Source organism: Larus michahellis, chromosome 3 (assembly GCF_964199755.1).
Source record: "Larus michahellis chromosome 3, bLarMic1.1, whole genome shotgun sequence".
Lineage (NCBI taxonomy): Eukaryota > Metazoa > Chordata > Aves > Charadriiformes > Laridae > Larus > Larus michahellis.
The window spans coordinates 4,969,862-4,982,084 of NC_133898.1; the positions used below are offsets into that span (position 1 = coordinate 4,969,862).

General features: G+C 39.6%; 1 protein-coding gene across 2 annotated transcripts in view; it reads right to left on the minus strand.

Moving 5' to 3' along the window:
* The window catches only part of PCSK2 (proprotein convertase subtilisin/kexin type 2), a 113,321-nt gene that overhangs the window by 49,297 nt on the left and 51,801 nt on the right, over positions 1 to 12,223 (minus strand). For both annotated transcript variants that reach the window (XM_074578417.1, XM_074578418.1), the window contains 3 exons: positions 7,333 to 7,446; positions 5,530 to 5,638; positions 3,549 to 3,586 (listed from right to left, as the gene is read on the minus strand). In XM_074578417.1, the coding sequence (XP_074434518.1) occupies positions 3,549 to 3,586; positions 5,530 to 5,638; positions 7,333 to 7,446 (261 nt within the window). The remainder of the gene's footprint in view (positions 1 to 3,548; positions 3,587 to 5,529; positions 5,639 to 7,332; positions 7,447 to 12,223) is intronic.

Genomic DNA, 12,223 nt, shown 5'->3' on the forward strand with positions numbered 1-12,223 from the left:
CTCGCCCAGATGCTGTATCTTGAAGAAGTCAGTCCTGAAAATTGCTGGCTTTGTATGTATAGTCGGAGTTGAAAGAAAACCATGGAGTACATTAGGCTTCAGCTTTTTAATTATCAGTTCATAATGAAGGGTTCTCTTTGTGGGGAAAAAAATAATTTCCTGAAGGCTGAACCTCTGCAGGGTTTCCAAGGCTTGCAAGAAAATATCGATTGTTTGACAATGAGTCTCTCTGCATTCACGGTGCAGAATGGAAAATTCCAGCTTTGCCATAACCCACTGATCCCAGAAAAGCAAGTAGCTATACTGCAGCCAGCTGGGAGGGGGTGCTGGGAGAGCAGTCCATCCAAACTGTGAGCAGGCACACTCCTTTCCACGTACATAAAGTGCATTAAAAAGAGACATGGACGATTCAAGCAGTAAGGTTCAGAAACTGCAAAGAAAAATACGGGTAAAAGTGCACTCTGTATGATAGGTCATAGTTCAGCAATTTTTAGGAGAAAATACGAATTCTTTTTTTCTTTTGAAAGCTCTTTCTCTTCCCTGACCCCACATTTTGTCTAATTGCTAACCCCCATTAAACTATTCAAGCAAGAAAACCAGCAAGTCAAAAACATAAAAGCCAAATTAAAGTGAGTGAAAGAATGCCAAGTTTTTGTACTTGAAAATGCTCAAGTGCCAAAACCACCACCTTTGAGAGACTTTCTAATTGCTCCCAATTTTCCAAGCAAGATGTACAGACATTGCCAGGGTATGCAGGCATTTACACACTTGAGAAACACAAGCAGTAGGCTTTTAATTTCCTAAAAATAAACAATGTACCTTAAGAGAAAGATGCCACAAAGTGCAAATGTCACGCAGCACCGAACTTGTGGTATAGGAACTGTACAAAGGTGACTGCAATTGCTATGCCAGACTGAAGTGCGTTAACAACTCATTCCTAAGAGACTCGTTTCGTTGCGGTTTTAGGTCTAACCTGATCTTTCCTCCAGCTAAATTTAAGTCCTTGTCTTTAGTTCATGCCCAAATTACTACCTACTGGGAAAAAAGGCCCCTGTGGACTCGGAGCCACAGCAGATGCTGTGAGAGCATGATCTCCGAGGACTCAAGGAGGCCTGCGCAGCTATGCAAGTGAGAGCAGGAGAGGCAAAGTGCATGAGAACCAAGCCCTGCAACTGCTATGCGATACCCGGGCAAGGGAGGAGACAGCAGATTTTAGCAGCAGGAGCAGGAGTCAACCTTGCCCTTCAGCCAGCCATCTCTCACATGCAGCGACTGCAGTCAGCCCTGTGTGAGGAGCTGCCGGCACCTCTTCCTTCTTACCAAGTTTACCATTTTACTGGTTACCTTGCATATAATGTGCCGATTTTGCAGCACATTTCCTTGCTGTGACCTCTCGAATACTCAGCACAGAATTAAAAGTGAACCTGAGGCAAAAAAGATGAACCAATCAAACTCAAGCTTTTTTTCCCCCAGTGCTGTGACGACAGCCTAGAACCACAGGTTTCATGTGATAGCTCATATTTTTGTATTGCTGTATTAAAAAGATTGGGGTGGCATCTCCTTTCAGGTGGGTTTTCTGCTGCTCCTTTAATGGTCTTACCAACCACTCATTCCTCAGTCTTTTCTCCCCTGTGTCTGGCTGTTGATCTGCCCTGCACAAGCCAGGCCTAAGTCTGCATTTTGCGTTGGCCAGACAATCTTCGTTTGTCCCTTGACAGCCTGATCATTGCTCCGCTACTGAACCACTCCTTCCTTTGTCAGATTCTCATCTCCAGATCGGTCTCGGCACAAGTCTCTCATGGCTGCCATTAAAGGTTTGTTTTCTGCATTCCCAGACATCTTCTTGTCTAAAATTTCATTCCACTATTTCTTTTCTGAGCTCTCAGATTTCTCTCCAGCTCCGCTGTTTTCTGACTTCCAGCATCATGTCTGTGCGCTGTCATTCTCTATGTCATTTTCCATTAACTTCTAGAATACTCACTATTGCCACTCTAAAAACAATACATTTCTGCCAAGCCGGACAAATATTTATCCATCAAACAGAAGCTATTATCAGAATTAAAAGAGAAAACCCTGTATTACTGAGAAATCTATTTTTGGTTTCTGGGGATAAGAAATCTGGTTTTTGTTTCTGGGGATGATCCTAGGTTCACTGTTAACAACTGAATTGTTCCTATTTGACATTATATCAGACATGTGGTACAGACTTTTTACTCGTTTATTTGAAATGTGGTTTTTAGAACCAGAATATTCCCACGTTCTTTGTCCATGCCTGGTACTGAAAAGTGTGTAAAGAGCACATGCTGTCCCCAGATCATAAGTTAAAACGTATGCACAGAGCACAATTCCTACAAAGAAAAAGGCTTTCTTTGTTTATGGAAACCTCCTACTGAGTTATTCCTCTTGGGTGAGAATTTTGCAGCTAGGGCACAGGGTTTAATTAGCTGCTATCAAGTTATTAAGCCAGTTCATAAGGAATGGTTATTAAGTGAGTTCATAAGGAGTGAAACTAGCTATTCTGCACTTTATCTCTCTGGTCAGCTATTTCCCAAATTCCTTGTCCAAAGTCAACACCTTCTATATCCATTTATTCTCTACCAAAGGTGTTTTGCTACTTGCTACACCAAATAGGTTTTCATCCTGTGTGTCGTTACTATTTTCAAAATTGAAAATGCATAAAAATAATTCTTTTACTCTTTCTCAGCTCATGTTTTTACCAAGATTTCCAGTTGTTCTTCTTTTCATTTAATTGCAAGTGCAAACTAAACTACACTGCTCGGCTGAAGAAGCCTGGGCTTCCCTCAGGAAACCACTGACTGCAGGAGAATAGCAAAACCTAAAGCAGAGACACTGCAACACCCCCAGCAAGGAGCCACAGCTTCTTGACCCCCTCCTGCCCAATGGAGTGCCACAAGCACAGCGTGCCACGAAGGCAACCCACAGTCCGTGGGTGCTGGGAGCCCTTGTAGACACCTGGAGATAGGAGTCCTAGTGTCAGCAGGGGGTTGGGGAGAGCCTGGAAGAATTAAGCAAGATAAAAAGCCTCAGGTCAGAAGGTAAGCCTGAGATAGGTCTGAGGAACAATCAATTGACGCAGCATGTGCTGGAAATACACAATCTGCCCTGCACATGCTTTGAAGTACTGGATCAAATCACCTGTTATAAAGGAATTAAGCTGTTCCTGGAGGTTTCAAAGGCTCATACATGCCTTGCCACAGCTCACAGCTCCATGCCCCTCCAAGTGACAGACGCGTTCTGCATCTTAATAGCAGGATTTAGAACCAATTCCCAGGTTACTCATTTCTGTCCTAAATCCAATATCGCAAGCTGCAGCTTATTTAATGTGAGGCAGCACTCTCATTCCTCCACAAAGAGCCTTGTCACCTTGCACAGGCAGTCCCATTTTCAGCCTGCTTCTTTCAATGTGAAATGTATCATCTGTAGGATCAGCTGTACTGTTGTTCCACTCATTATTTAGAATTTTGTAGCAGAGGAACCATAACAATAAGAAAATCCACATTTTACAGAAAAGGTCAGCATGTACTTACGTAATTTGATGCAAGATCAGGATGCAGATAATCAATTCCTGCAATAAGATAATGACGGAACAGAAACCAAAGGTTAAGAGTTTCAAAAGAGATTTTCTAATGATCACAGAACAAAACAAGATTCTTTTGCAACCATAGGAAAATGATCATGGCGAATAATGAAACTGGTTGAAGTGAAATTCCAGTTTTTCAATGTGGACTTTTAAACTGGTATACCATTTCTGATGCAGTCCCAGCTAGGAGTTTTCAATCATTTACATCAAAATCCAGGTGCCAATTGTAAAGGTGAGCTCAGCGACAAAATTTATTACCTGTTTTGTAGACTAGATCACATTTAATTATTAAAATTAGTTTAAATCACAATTTATCTTTATACAAGTTCCATCATCTCAAAGCATCCCAAAACTAACAAGATCAGTAAGCACTGGGTCAGTACAGGACATAAAAACCACTGAAAATGGTAAACTAAGTAGACAAAAAATTACCTAGACTTGGTGAGATCACATACACTTTGGATTCAGTGTATGAAAGAGAACTTTTAACGTTGCATTAGATCATCTTAACAAACACCTGAGCATAGGCTCTGCACCTTGGTAGCATGCTAAAGATTGTAACAGGGCAGCAGTGCGGAATATACTCATTCTAACGCATCAAATCTTTCCCCATATGGCAAATATACAAAATCCCAGTGGATGGTGTAACAGAAGCAGCAGATCTACACTCAGATGGGATTAAGGTGACCTATTACATACTCAGTTAAAACATACAAAGAAACAGCCACCAATTTCATGTTACATTTTGATCCTTCCTCTGCCCCGTGTCTCCAACCACCAGGCTATTACATGGTCAATTTTATCTGCAAGGAGAATGTGGTATTATCGGGGTTATTCTGATGACGCAATTACCTCCCATTATACAGGGTCCTTAGCACCCGACTTACATGAAGAGACCCCTGCACCTGTGGAGAGCCTTTATTGATGCAAATGGCAGCTGAACAACAAAAGTCTCAATGAAGAATCATGTTATTCAGGTGCTGTCTTCCAGAGCGACTGGAAGTGAGTAAAAGGCAAATTACCCCTTTCTCTAAAAGCTCTATCTGATGGGCCAACAGCTTTATTTGACCTGAAGCTCAAATAGTTTGGCGTCACCTCCATCACAGTCATGCCTAGCGATTCCGAAAGCTAAGTCCCACCTCTGTGGGATCAGTGAAATTGCTATTTCTCATGACACCAATATACAGATGTCTGAGTCTACTTTCTTACTTCCACAAAATCCTTGTCTTAGGAGTAAGCAGATGAGGAACAGAAATAAATGAGGACAGATCTCAGCTGACCCTAGAAAACATACGTGGATCCAGACATTTTATTTATTTTTAATCTTATTCAGTTGCCATAAAAGGAAAACATTCAAAATTTAGACAAAAGAAAAGTACTGAGAGACTGCACAGAATTGGTGTACTTCATCAAGAAACCCATAGGCAGAACAGCTGCGACTTCAACTGTACCTTTTCTCTTCATCCTCCCTGAACTTAGCCTCAATTTAGTAATATATTTAATATGCAGGTCTTTATTGACATTCAGCATGGAAGTGTTTAATTATTTCAGCTGTCAAATATGACTTTGAGAATAATGTAACTCAGAAAATGTTTTCTTAAGTACTTTTTGCACAGCAATTACGTCCCCCAGTCAGTGCCTACAGAAGTCAAGGGGAGTCTTTCCTTTGGCTTAATGGCCATTACAGTGTGCCCTGGAAGATACGTAAGTGATAATTGCAAACTACTTTTAATGCTTGGGTAGCCATGTTTCAGTATCCCTAGTGAAGACTTTATAACATATTTTCCCTGAAGATCTCAAAGTCTTTATGGAGGTTAGTAATCTCAGCACTATAAGCAATCCATTATTACTTTTTAATCTTTTTTTGACTTGCATTACATGGAAAAAGAGACTTAAAAATACCAAATTAGCAGGCAGTCTTCACTTACCATCATCCATAATTCCTATGGTAACTCCCTTCCCTGTATATCCCAGCTCCCATGCTTCAGCTACGTTAAGGTCAAGTCCAGGAGTCCCATCTGCTTGACCAGTGTTAATCTAATACATCAGTCAAAAAGAAGAATAGCTTTTTTACTTGATAGACATGTTTCCACAGCCACTGAATTTTGCTTTATATCTTTGTGCGTATCTTTGGTATGGAAAATATCTCCTATTTGCTGGGAGTACAGAGCCTCCAGAGGAGTATGTAATCATATCTACTGCAATAATGCAGTGGTAAGATGAAAAAAAACCCAAACCAACCCTGGATAAATTCACTTCTTTGCAGTTTACAAGATTTGATTAAACACCAAATCTTTTGGATCCAAAAAAGGACATTTCTACTTAAGCAGCAGGTCAATCCAGACAAAAGTTAGACCAGTGGATTTTACAGAGGACTTTTTTATGCGCAGGAAATGTTTTTTTTTCTTGAAAGCAGGGATCTACTGAAATTCAGGTCCACTGGGTTTAGTACCAGAAATTAATTCTTTGTTAACAAAGTTAGCCCTGCTTTAAGCAGGACGGTTCACTAGATGAACTTCAAGGGTCCTTTACAACCTTGTGTGTGTATGATTCTGTGATTCTGCAGTATGGGCAATCCCCTGTATCTTCAGGCATTACTCATGTTCACCAACCTCTTATGCAAATTTCTCAAGTTTTGAGGGAAAAGTAACACGGCTTTTGCTGTTCCAGATGCAAAAATTTTCAATTTTGTGTCAGACACATCTCATTTCAAAACGCATTTTACCGTACTTTGTAATTTAAAAACTATAAATTTATACCTTCATAAAAAAATTGTTATTTTTATCACTGCAAAATTTTGATTGAGGTACCACAAAGAAATGAATTAATCCACACTTTAGTTTATCATCTCATCAAGGATGAAGTCCCATCTAATGTGCTAATGTGTGCTAAGTGCTAATGTGCACTCATTCATCTGAAAACTCTTGTTTTAGAAAAAAAAAAAGTCATATTGGATGGATTCATAAAGCATAAGTCATGGATTAAAAGGAAAGAAAATAAGAAACACTACCCTTAAGCAAAAAGACCCTTCTTAAGTGAACAAGGCAGTACTACGTTTATTATTTCATCATAAATAGGTTGCAACATTAAAACTGACCAAAATTACTTTATCAGCTTCTTAAATAGAAAAATATCATTTTGGCTACTTTTGTGTAAAAATGTAATCTTTCTTTTATGACTAAAGACTTCTCCCTATAAAATATGACACATTAAAAATGAAACAATTTAGCAAAATATTAATTTCTTTTGACACTAGCTTAAGTCAAAAGTCATCAGTTTTCAGCTGTTCTGCTTTTGACAGAAGAAAATCAATTAATATTCAAATTTCCATAAGAAAAGAAAAATCTCAACTTTTTCTAGCCAATGCACCAGAACTTTTTGTTATATTTCTGTAACAATGTTTTACCTGGCAACAGCTCAAAGACATGATTCATATGCAGTTTTAGGGGTCACACCAGCACACCAGGAATGCCCACAGGACACCAATATATTCTCTTTCAAGCCTTCTAAGGATCTTTCCGTTGACTGAAAGGAAATTTAGCTCTTGAAATATGCTGGGTCTTCCCAGCGTAAAAGAGGTACAGTTAAAAACAACAGGACAGAGCCTTGGGTCCATTCCCAAGTTCTTGTGATATATTTGGAAAGGACTCTTACAAAACATTGCAATAGCACAGAATGCATGAATGCCAATTATTTAGTTATGATTACTGTGATTTTCTTTCAAAACTTACTAGGTACCATTGCTTCGTAAATAAAGGATCATTCATGTTGATGTCGATGTCATTGATGTCTCTGTATCCTCGCTTCCTTCTGCTGAAGCCTTCCTGTTGCACAGCTTTCTTTACCTGGAAAGGTTAATTTTTACAGCTTTAGCTCAACATTCTTAACCACAGATACAAAGATTTTTTTAGCCTTGTTTTCATGACAGATAAAGATTATTAAATCACATTATTTGTGTCTGTGTAATTCATTTGCAACTTCTAAACCTGTGGCTGATTTCAGTCCAAATTTGCAAAGACGTGGAGAGCTAGCTCAAGGACTGCTATGATGGCTATGTGGAGAAGAGACACTCAGAAGTGTCCCATCTAGTGGAACGCTACAGCTTGAACACGTTTCAGATACCTGAGAATTTGCATAAGAAAGAGCCCCTATTCAGGTATCATTAGTGTCATGGATCTTCTTGCCCTACTCTTCTTTTTTATAGCCACCAATATCAAAACATTGCTGTTATTAGAAGCTAAAATTATTTAACTAATTCCCAATATGTCACTGTTCCAAGCTGCAGGCATTTGATAAAATGAGGATGCAGATCTCAACCACACTTCCACTTTTTCAGATTTTTCTTCAGGGCATTTTTGGAATATTAGATAGCCTTTCCTGCCAAAGAGATTTGCTGGGAGAAAAATATCTGGGGTTGTGTGCTTTCATCATACTCCCGAGTTTCTCAAAACCACATCTTGTAGAGCTATCTACTTTCAGGGATTATCCTCGCAATAAATAAGTGATAAATACAATGGCATGAAAAACTAGATGGCAAAAAAGCCACTAAACCAGCTAAAGTGTAAGATATCAAAATACCAGTTATGAAACACAAGTAGCCATAGTTTTTTAGGTATCCTTTCCTTTATGAATAGCAAATCCACAAAAAACATTTAACTAAGGACTGTAGATAACAAGAAAAGTTAGACAAACAAATATCTTTGGAGGCAGGAACTACAAATGTCAGACCATAATCATCTTATTTGTACCCTTGTAAAAGAGCGCTCCTGAAGGAGATTACTGAACAGTTATAACTGTTGTTGTAATATGTGCTAACGTATTCCTACACCTTGCAGAAGTGCTGTCAAGTTTGGCATGCTCTTTTTGTACCCTTTAGCTTAACACCTGAAACCAAGATAGCATAAGTCACAGCATTTAATTAGAAATAAAAAAAAAAAAAATATAGCCCTCTTCATCAGAGGAATACTTAAAACCATGAACTGAGTACACCTTGAGGTGCAGCAAGAAGGCAGCAAAACCCCTAGCACTTCCTTAGGCATTTTCTTGAAAAATATGCATGGTTATTAAATAAATCTAGTAACTCAGAGAACCACTTCTTGTGTGGCTTTGGCATTTCTGATTAAGAAGATGCATACAGGAGTTACACCGCTGTGTTGCAATAACTCATGTAGTGTCAGTCAAAATCAACAGCAGAGAAATTAATCCAAAGGCTAAATCGGATCTCAGGTCAGCTGAGTCATTCTTGGAGGTGTCCTTCTGTCTCCATTAATTAAAGCAGGAGCCTCAAAAGACAGGGCTCAGTGAGGTGCCTAAGGCTGAGATGAAACCGGGATCTAACTGATGGTGGCTAAAAGCTATTTCGCTTCATTATAAGCCTGAAAACCTAAAACCAATTCATAGTGGGGCAGCGCGCCCTGAAAAGGCAGTATAAAACGTTTCTAAAAATGTACTTGTATGAATTCTAACTCCTTACCTAAAGGTACAAAATGATAAAATTTTGAATTGGTAAGTGCTTTCATTTATACGTGTGTTTTCTGTTGCTTGTGTAGGTTCATTAAAAGCAGAGCAGATTGAAAAAAAAGAAAAAAAACAATTACAAAATAAGCTGGAAAAAGACCAGTGATTAAGTAGGCCCCATAGGTATCTGTAGGTAGGTATCTGTACAGTGTAAAGAAATGTGTAAGCCCGCTATTTGATACCGCTAAGATAAGGCTCAGTGATGCCATGGAGACAACAGAGCAATCACCTGTCATTCTGCCTTCCCCCATTTCCACCCCTGCCTCTCCGCTTGCCACTGCAAACCCCGAGCTGCCACCACAGAAAATAATTATGAACAGAAGCCAGCCCTCAGAGTGATGCCAGAGAAAAAGATTTCATGCGTTTGTGCTCCCACGCGAGCTTGCTGGCTCTGCAGGACCTGCTGCATTAAGGCACTGAATTAGGATTTAGTACAAAAGGATTTCTACTAATTAAAAAGCAATGCTTTGGAGCCCTGGCTTTTCTTTAAGACAACCCAGAGGAAGTGGGGGAGCAATTTGCAGAAATAGCACAGGCTGGTTTCCCTCTTCAGGATCATCTCATTTGGCTGATTTGTTCCATCTTCAAAATAAAAAATAAAATGTAATTTATTTTTTGTATTATATTAGATTACATTATATTATAATTTCCTGGGACAAGGAAATATACCCCTCAAGGAGGTATAACCTCTTCTGAACTAAAACCACTCTGTAGGCTGTTTTCTGAACATCTCCCATGGAGAAAAGGCACACAAGGCACACATCCACAGAGGTAACAGTCTCAGAAATTGAGGCCTCTTTTCCACCACAGAAACAGGGGGTTTTCCTCATGTTCAGTAACGATGGGAACTCACACAATCGCATCCAGAAAAGACTAGGCACTTCTGTCATGAAACGAGTCGAAAAGTTTAGGTAAGGCCTTGGTAGCTTCTCACTTACATAAGCTACAAATTGCCTCATTGAGTTGCCTCGTATAACCCTGCACAGCCTAAGAACTTGCCTTTCTCCTTATGAAGGTATGTCTAGAAAGCAGTGAACCCAAGATCAGATAACATCCATATATTCCAGAAAAAACAATCCCCAACAGAACCAACTTAGCACTGGAAAAGAATGATGCAAATCCAATTATCTGAGTGGACAACTGCCCATGTAGGGCTTCAGATAGCTGACTCAGGAGAATCCCAGTCTTCTTGCCAATTGGGTATCTGCATTAGAAAAATTATGTTTCTTCCAGAGCTGGAAACTTGTGCTTTCATTTCTAGTCTAGATCAGGAGAGGGTATGCATCTGATTCTGCTTCTTCCTTACGGTTTTCTTCTTAAAGAAGAGCAGGCCTCCCTGTGGCATCAGTAACATAAATGCATTACGTATCATGTCACAGGTAATATTTTCAAAAACAGATACACAAGAGGACACCTTTGCACATGCAATGGTAGAAGATCATCGGAAAAAATTCTGATGTTAAAACAGCCATAGTCCCATGTACTTATGTCAAGTTCAGAGCTGGAATCCAGCCCTCAATCCACTGCACACTGCAACCTTGTGCCATCTTTTAAATACTTGTTTCTCTAACTGAAACAGGAAAACCAAAATATTCGTAAGACTCAGGCTTCTAATAATAGCATCTCTAAATGATTTGAGCCTGTGAAGCATGATACTTATTAGAACCTAGTGAAGGAACAAGATTTTCTTACTAAAATAGCGTTAATTTTACTGTCTCAAAATTAGGCTTATTTATCAGCAATAACAGCCTTTTGTTTATTTCATTCTTAATTCATTTATTCCTTCTTCGTTAGGATACGGGATTAAGTAGAGAGCAAAATCTGAGCATCTCCTTTATTAGCATGTGACTAAATAATCTAAAAGTTACTAGCTGTGTTGTAATCAGAATGAAGGTCATGGATCAAAGAAGGCAGCCCATGGATGATAAGATCCTTACAAGGAAAAAAGGTTCAAGTATTGATTTTTAATGTACTTATGCATGGCGCATGAAGTGACTTGGATGATAATAAACCAGCAGGATACTGATGCAGAACAAATTAACAAAATAATCAATTGAGTGCAATACTGCTCCAGGAGGGCCAGAAACCACAGCACTCTAACTGTGCTCTATGCTCCTGTGAATGCCAAGATAATCAGCTCCTCATTTTGACAGAACAGGGTTAATTGTACTGGTGAGCTCCTGCAGTTAAATGACTCTGTTACATCGAGCATAAATGACAGATTTACTAAATTATACCAGCGGGTGCGCAGAAGTGTAACAGTACACACAATCCCCAACTTCAAGAATCAAGAACTTCAGAAGAGAAGAATTCGGGCCAAATTCTGGAAGAAAAAGGCAGTCCCACTGACGACATCTAGTAGGCATGGCTTTAAAAAAAAATGTAAAAAAGTAGAAGTGGGATGATCAACCAAAGGAAGCAGCAGTTCTTCTTTCTCTAAAGCCTCAGGGTCAACCCTCCTGAGATGGTCTGAGAACATCCTGAGATGTACCTATTATGGAAATACTGGTCCCATTCACAGAGTCCACGCTTATCACCTGTATCGTCCAACAGCTGCTTGCTGGTAAGCTCTGAAGATATTGAAGAGGAGCACCCACCTCACATTCTTCTACGGTTTTGTTAAAGCCCCAAAGTAACCAGGTTTTGTGTGACTCCACTACAAAATAAAAGGAATAATGCTGACCCTCCTCACCAGGAAGAGGAAAGTACAGACCTACTTGAACTGAAGTCAGATGAACCGAACAAAACTGAATCACTTTTAAATGGCAATAGGGACAGCTCATTTCTGCTACTGAAGCGACAACCTGGAGCGGTGAAGCTGCTAGACTCCATCCAGCCACAGCAATGCAAAGAATTGATGCCTTTTGTCTTAAAGTAGCTGGATTCATCTATTTGATTTCAAACTTTCTGAGCCTGTTTCAAGGCCCAGAAAGAAAGAGCAGGGATGTCAGGGGGCCTGTGCGTGTCACTGACCAAACAATATTTAATAATCAAATGACAACTACTCCTCTCAAGCAAGCGAATAACTTTCAAAGGTTCTCATGGATCTCTCCCATACATAGCACCAAGTCCCTGTTGTTAACCATAGGTGGATTATTCCTAACA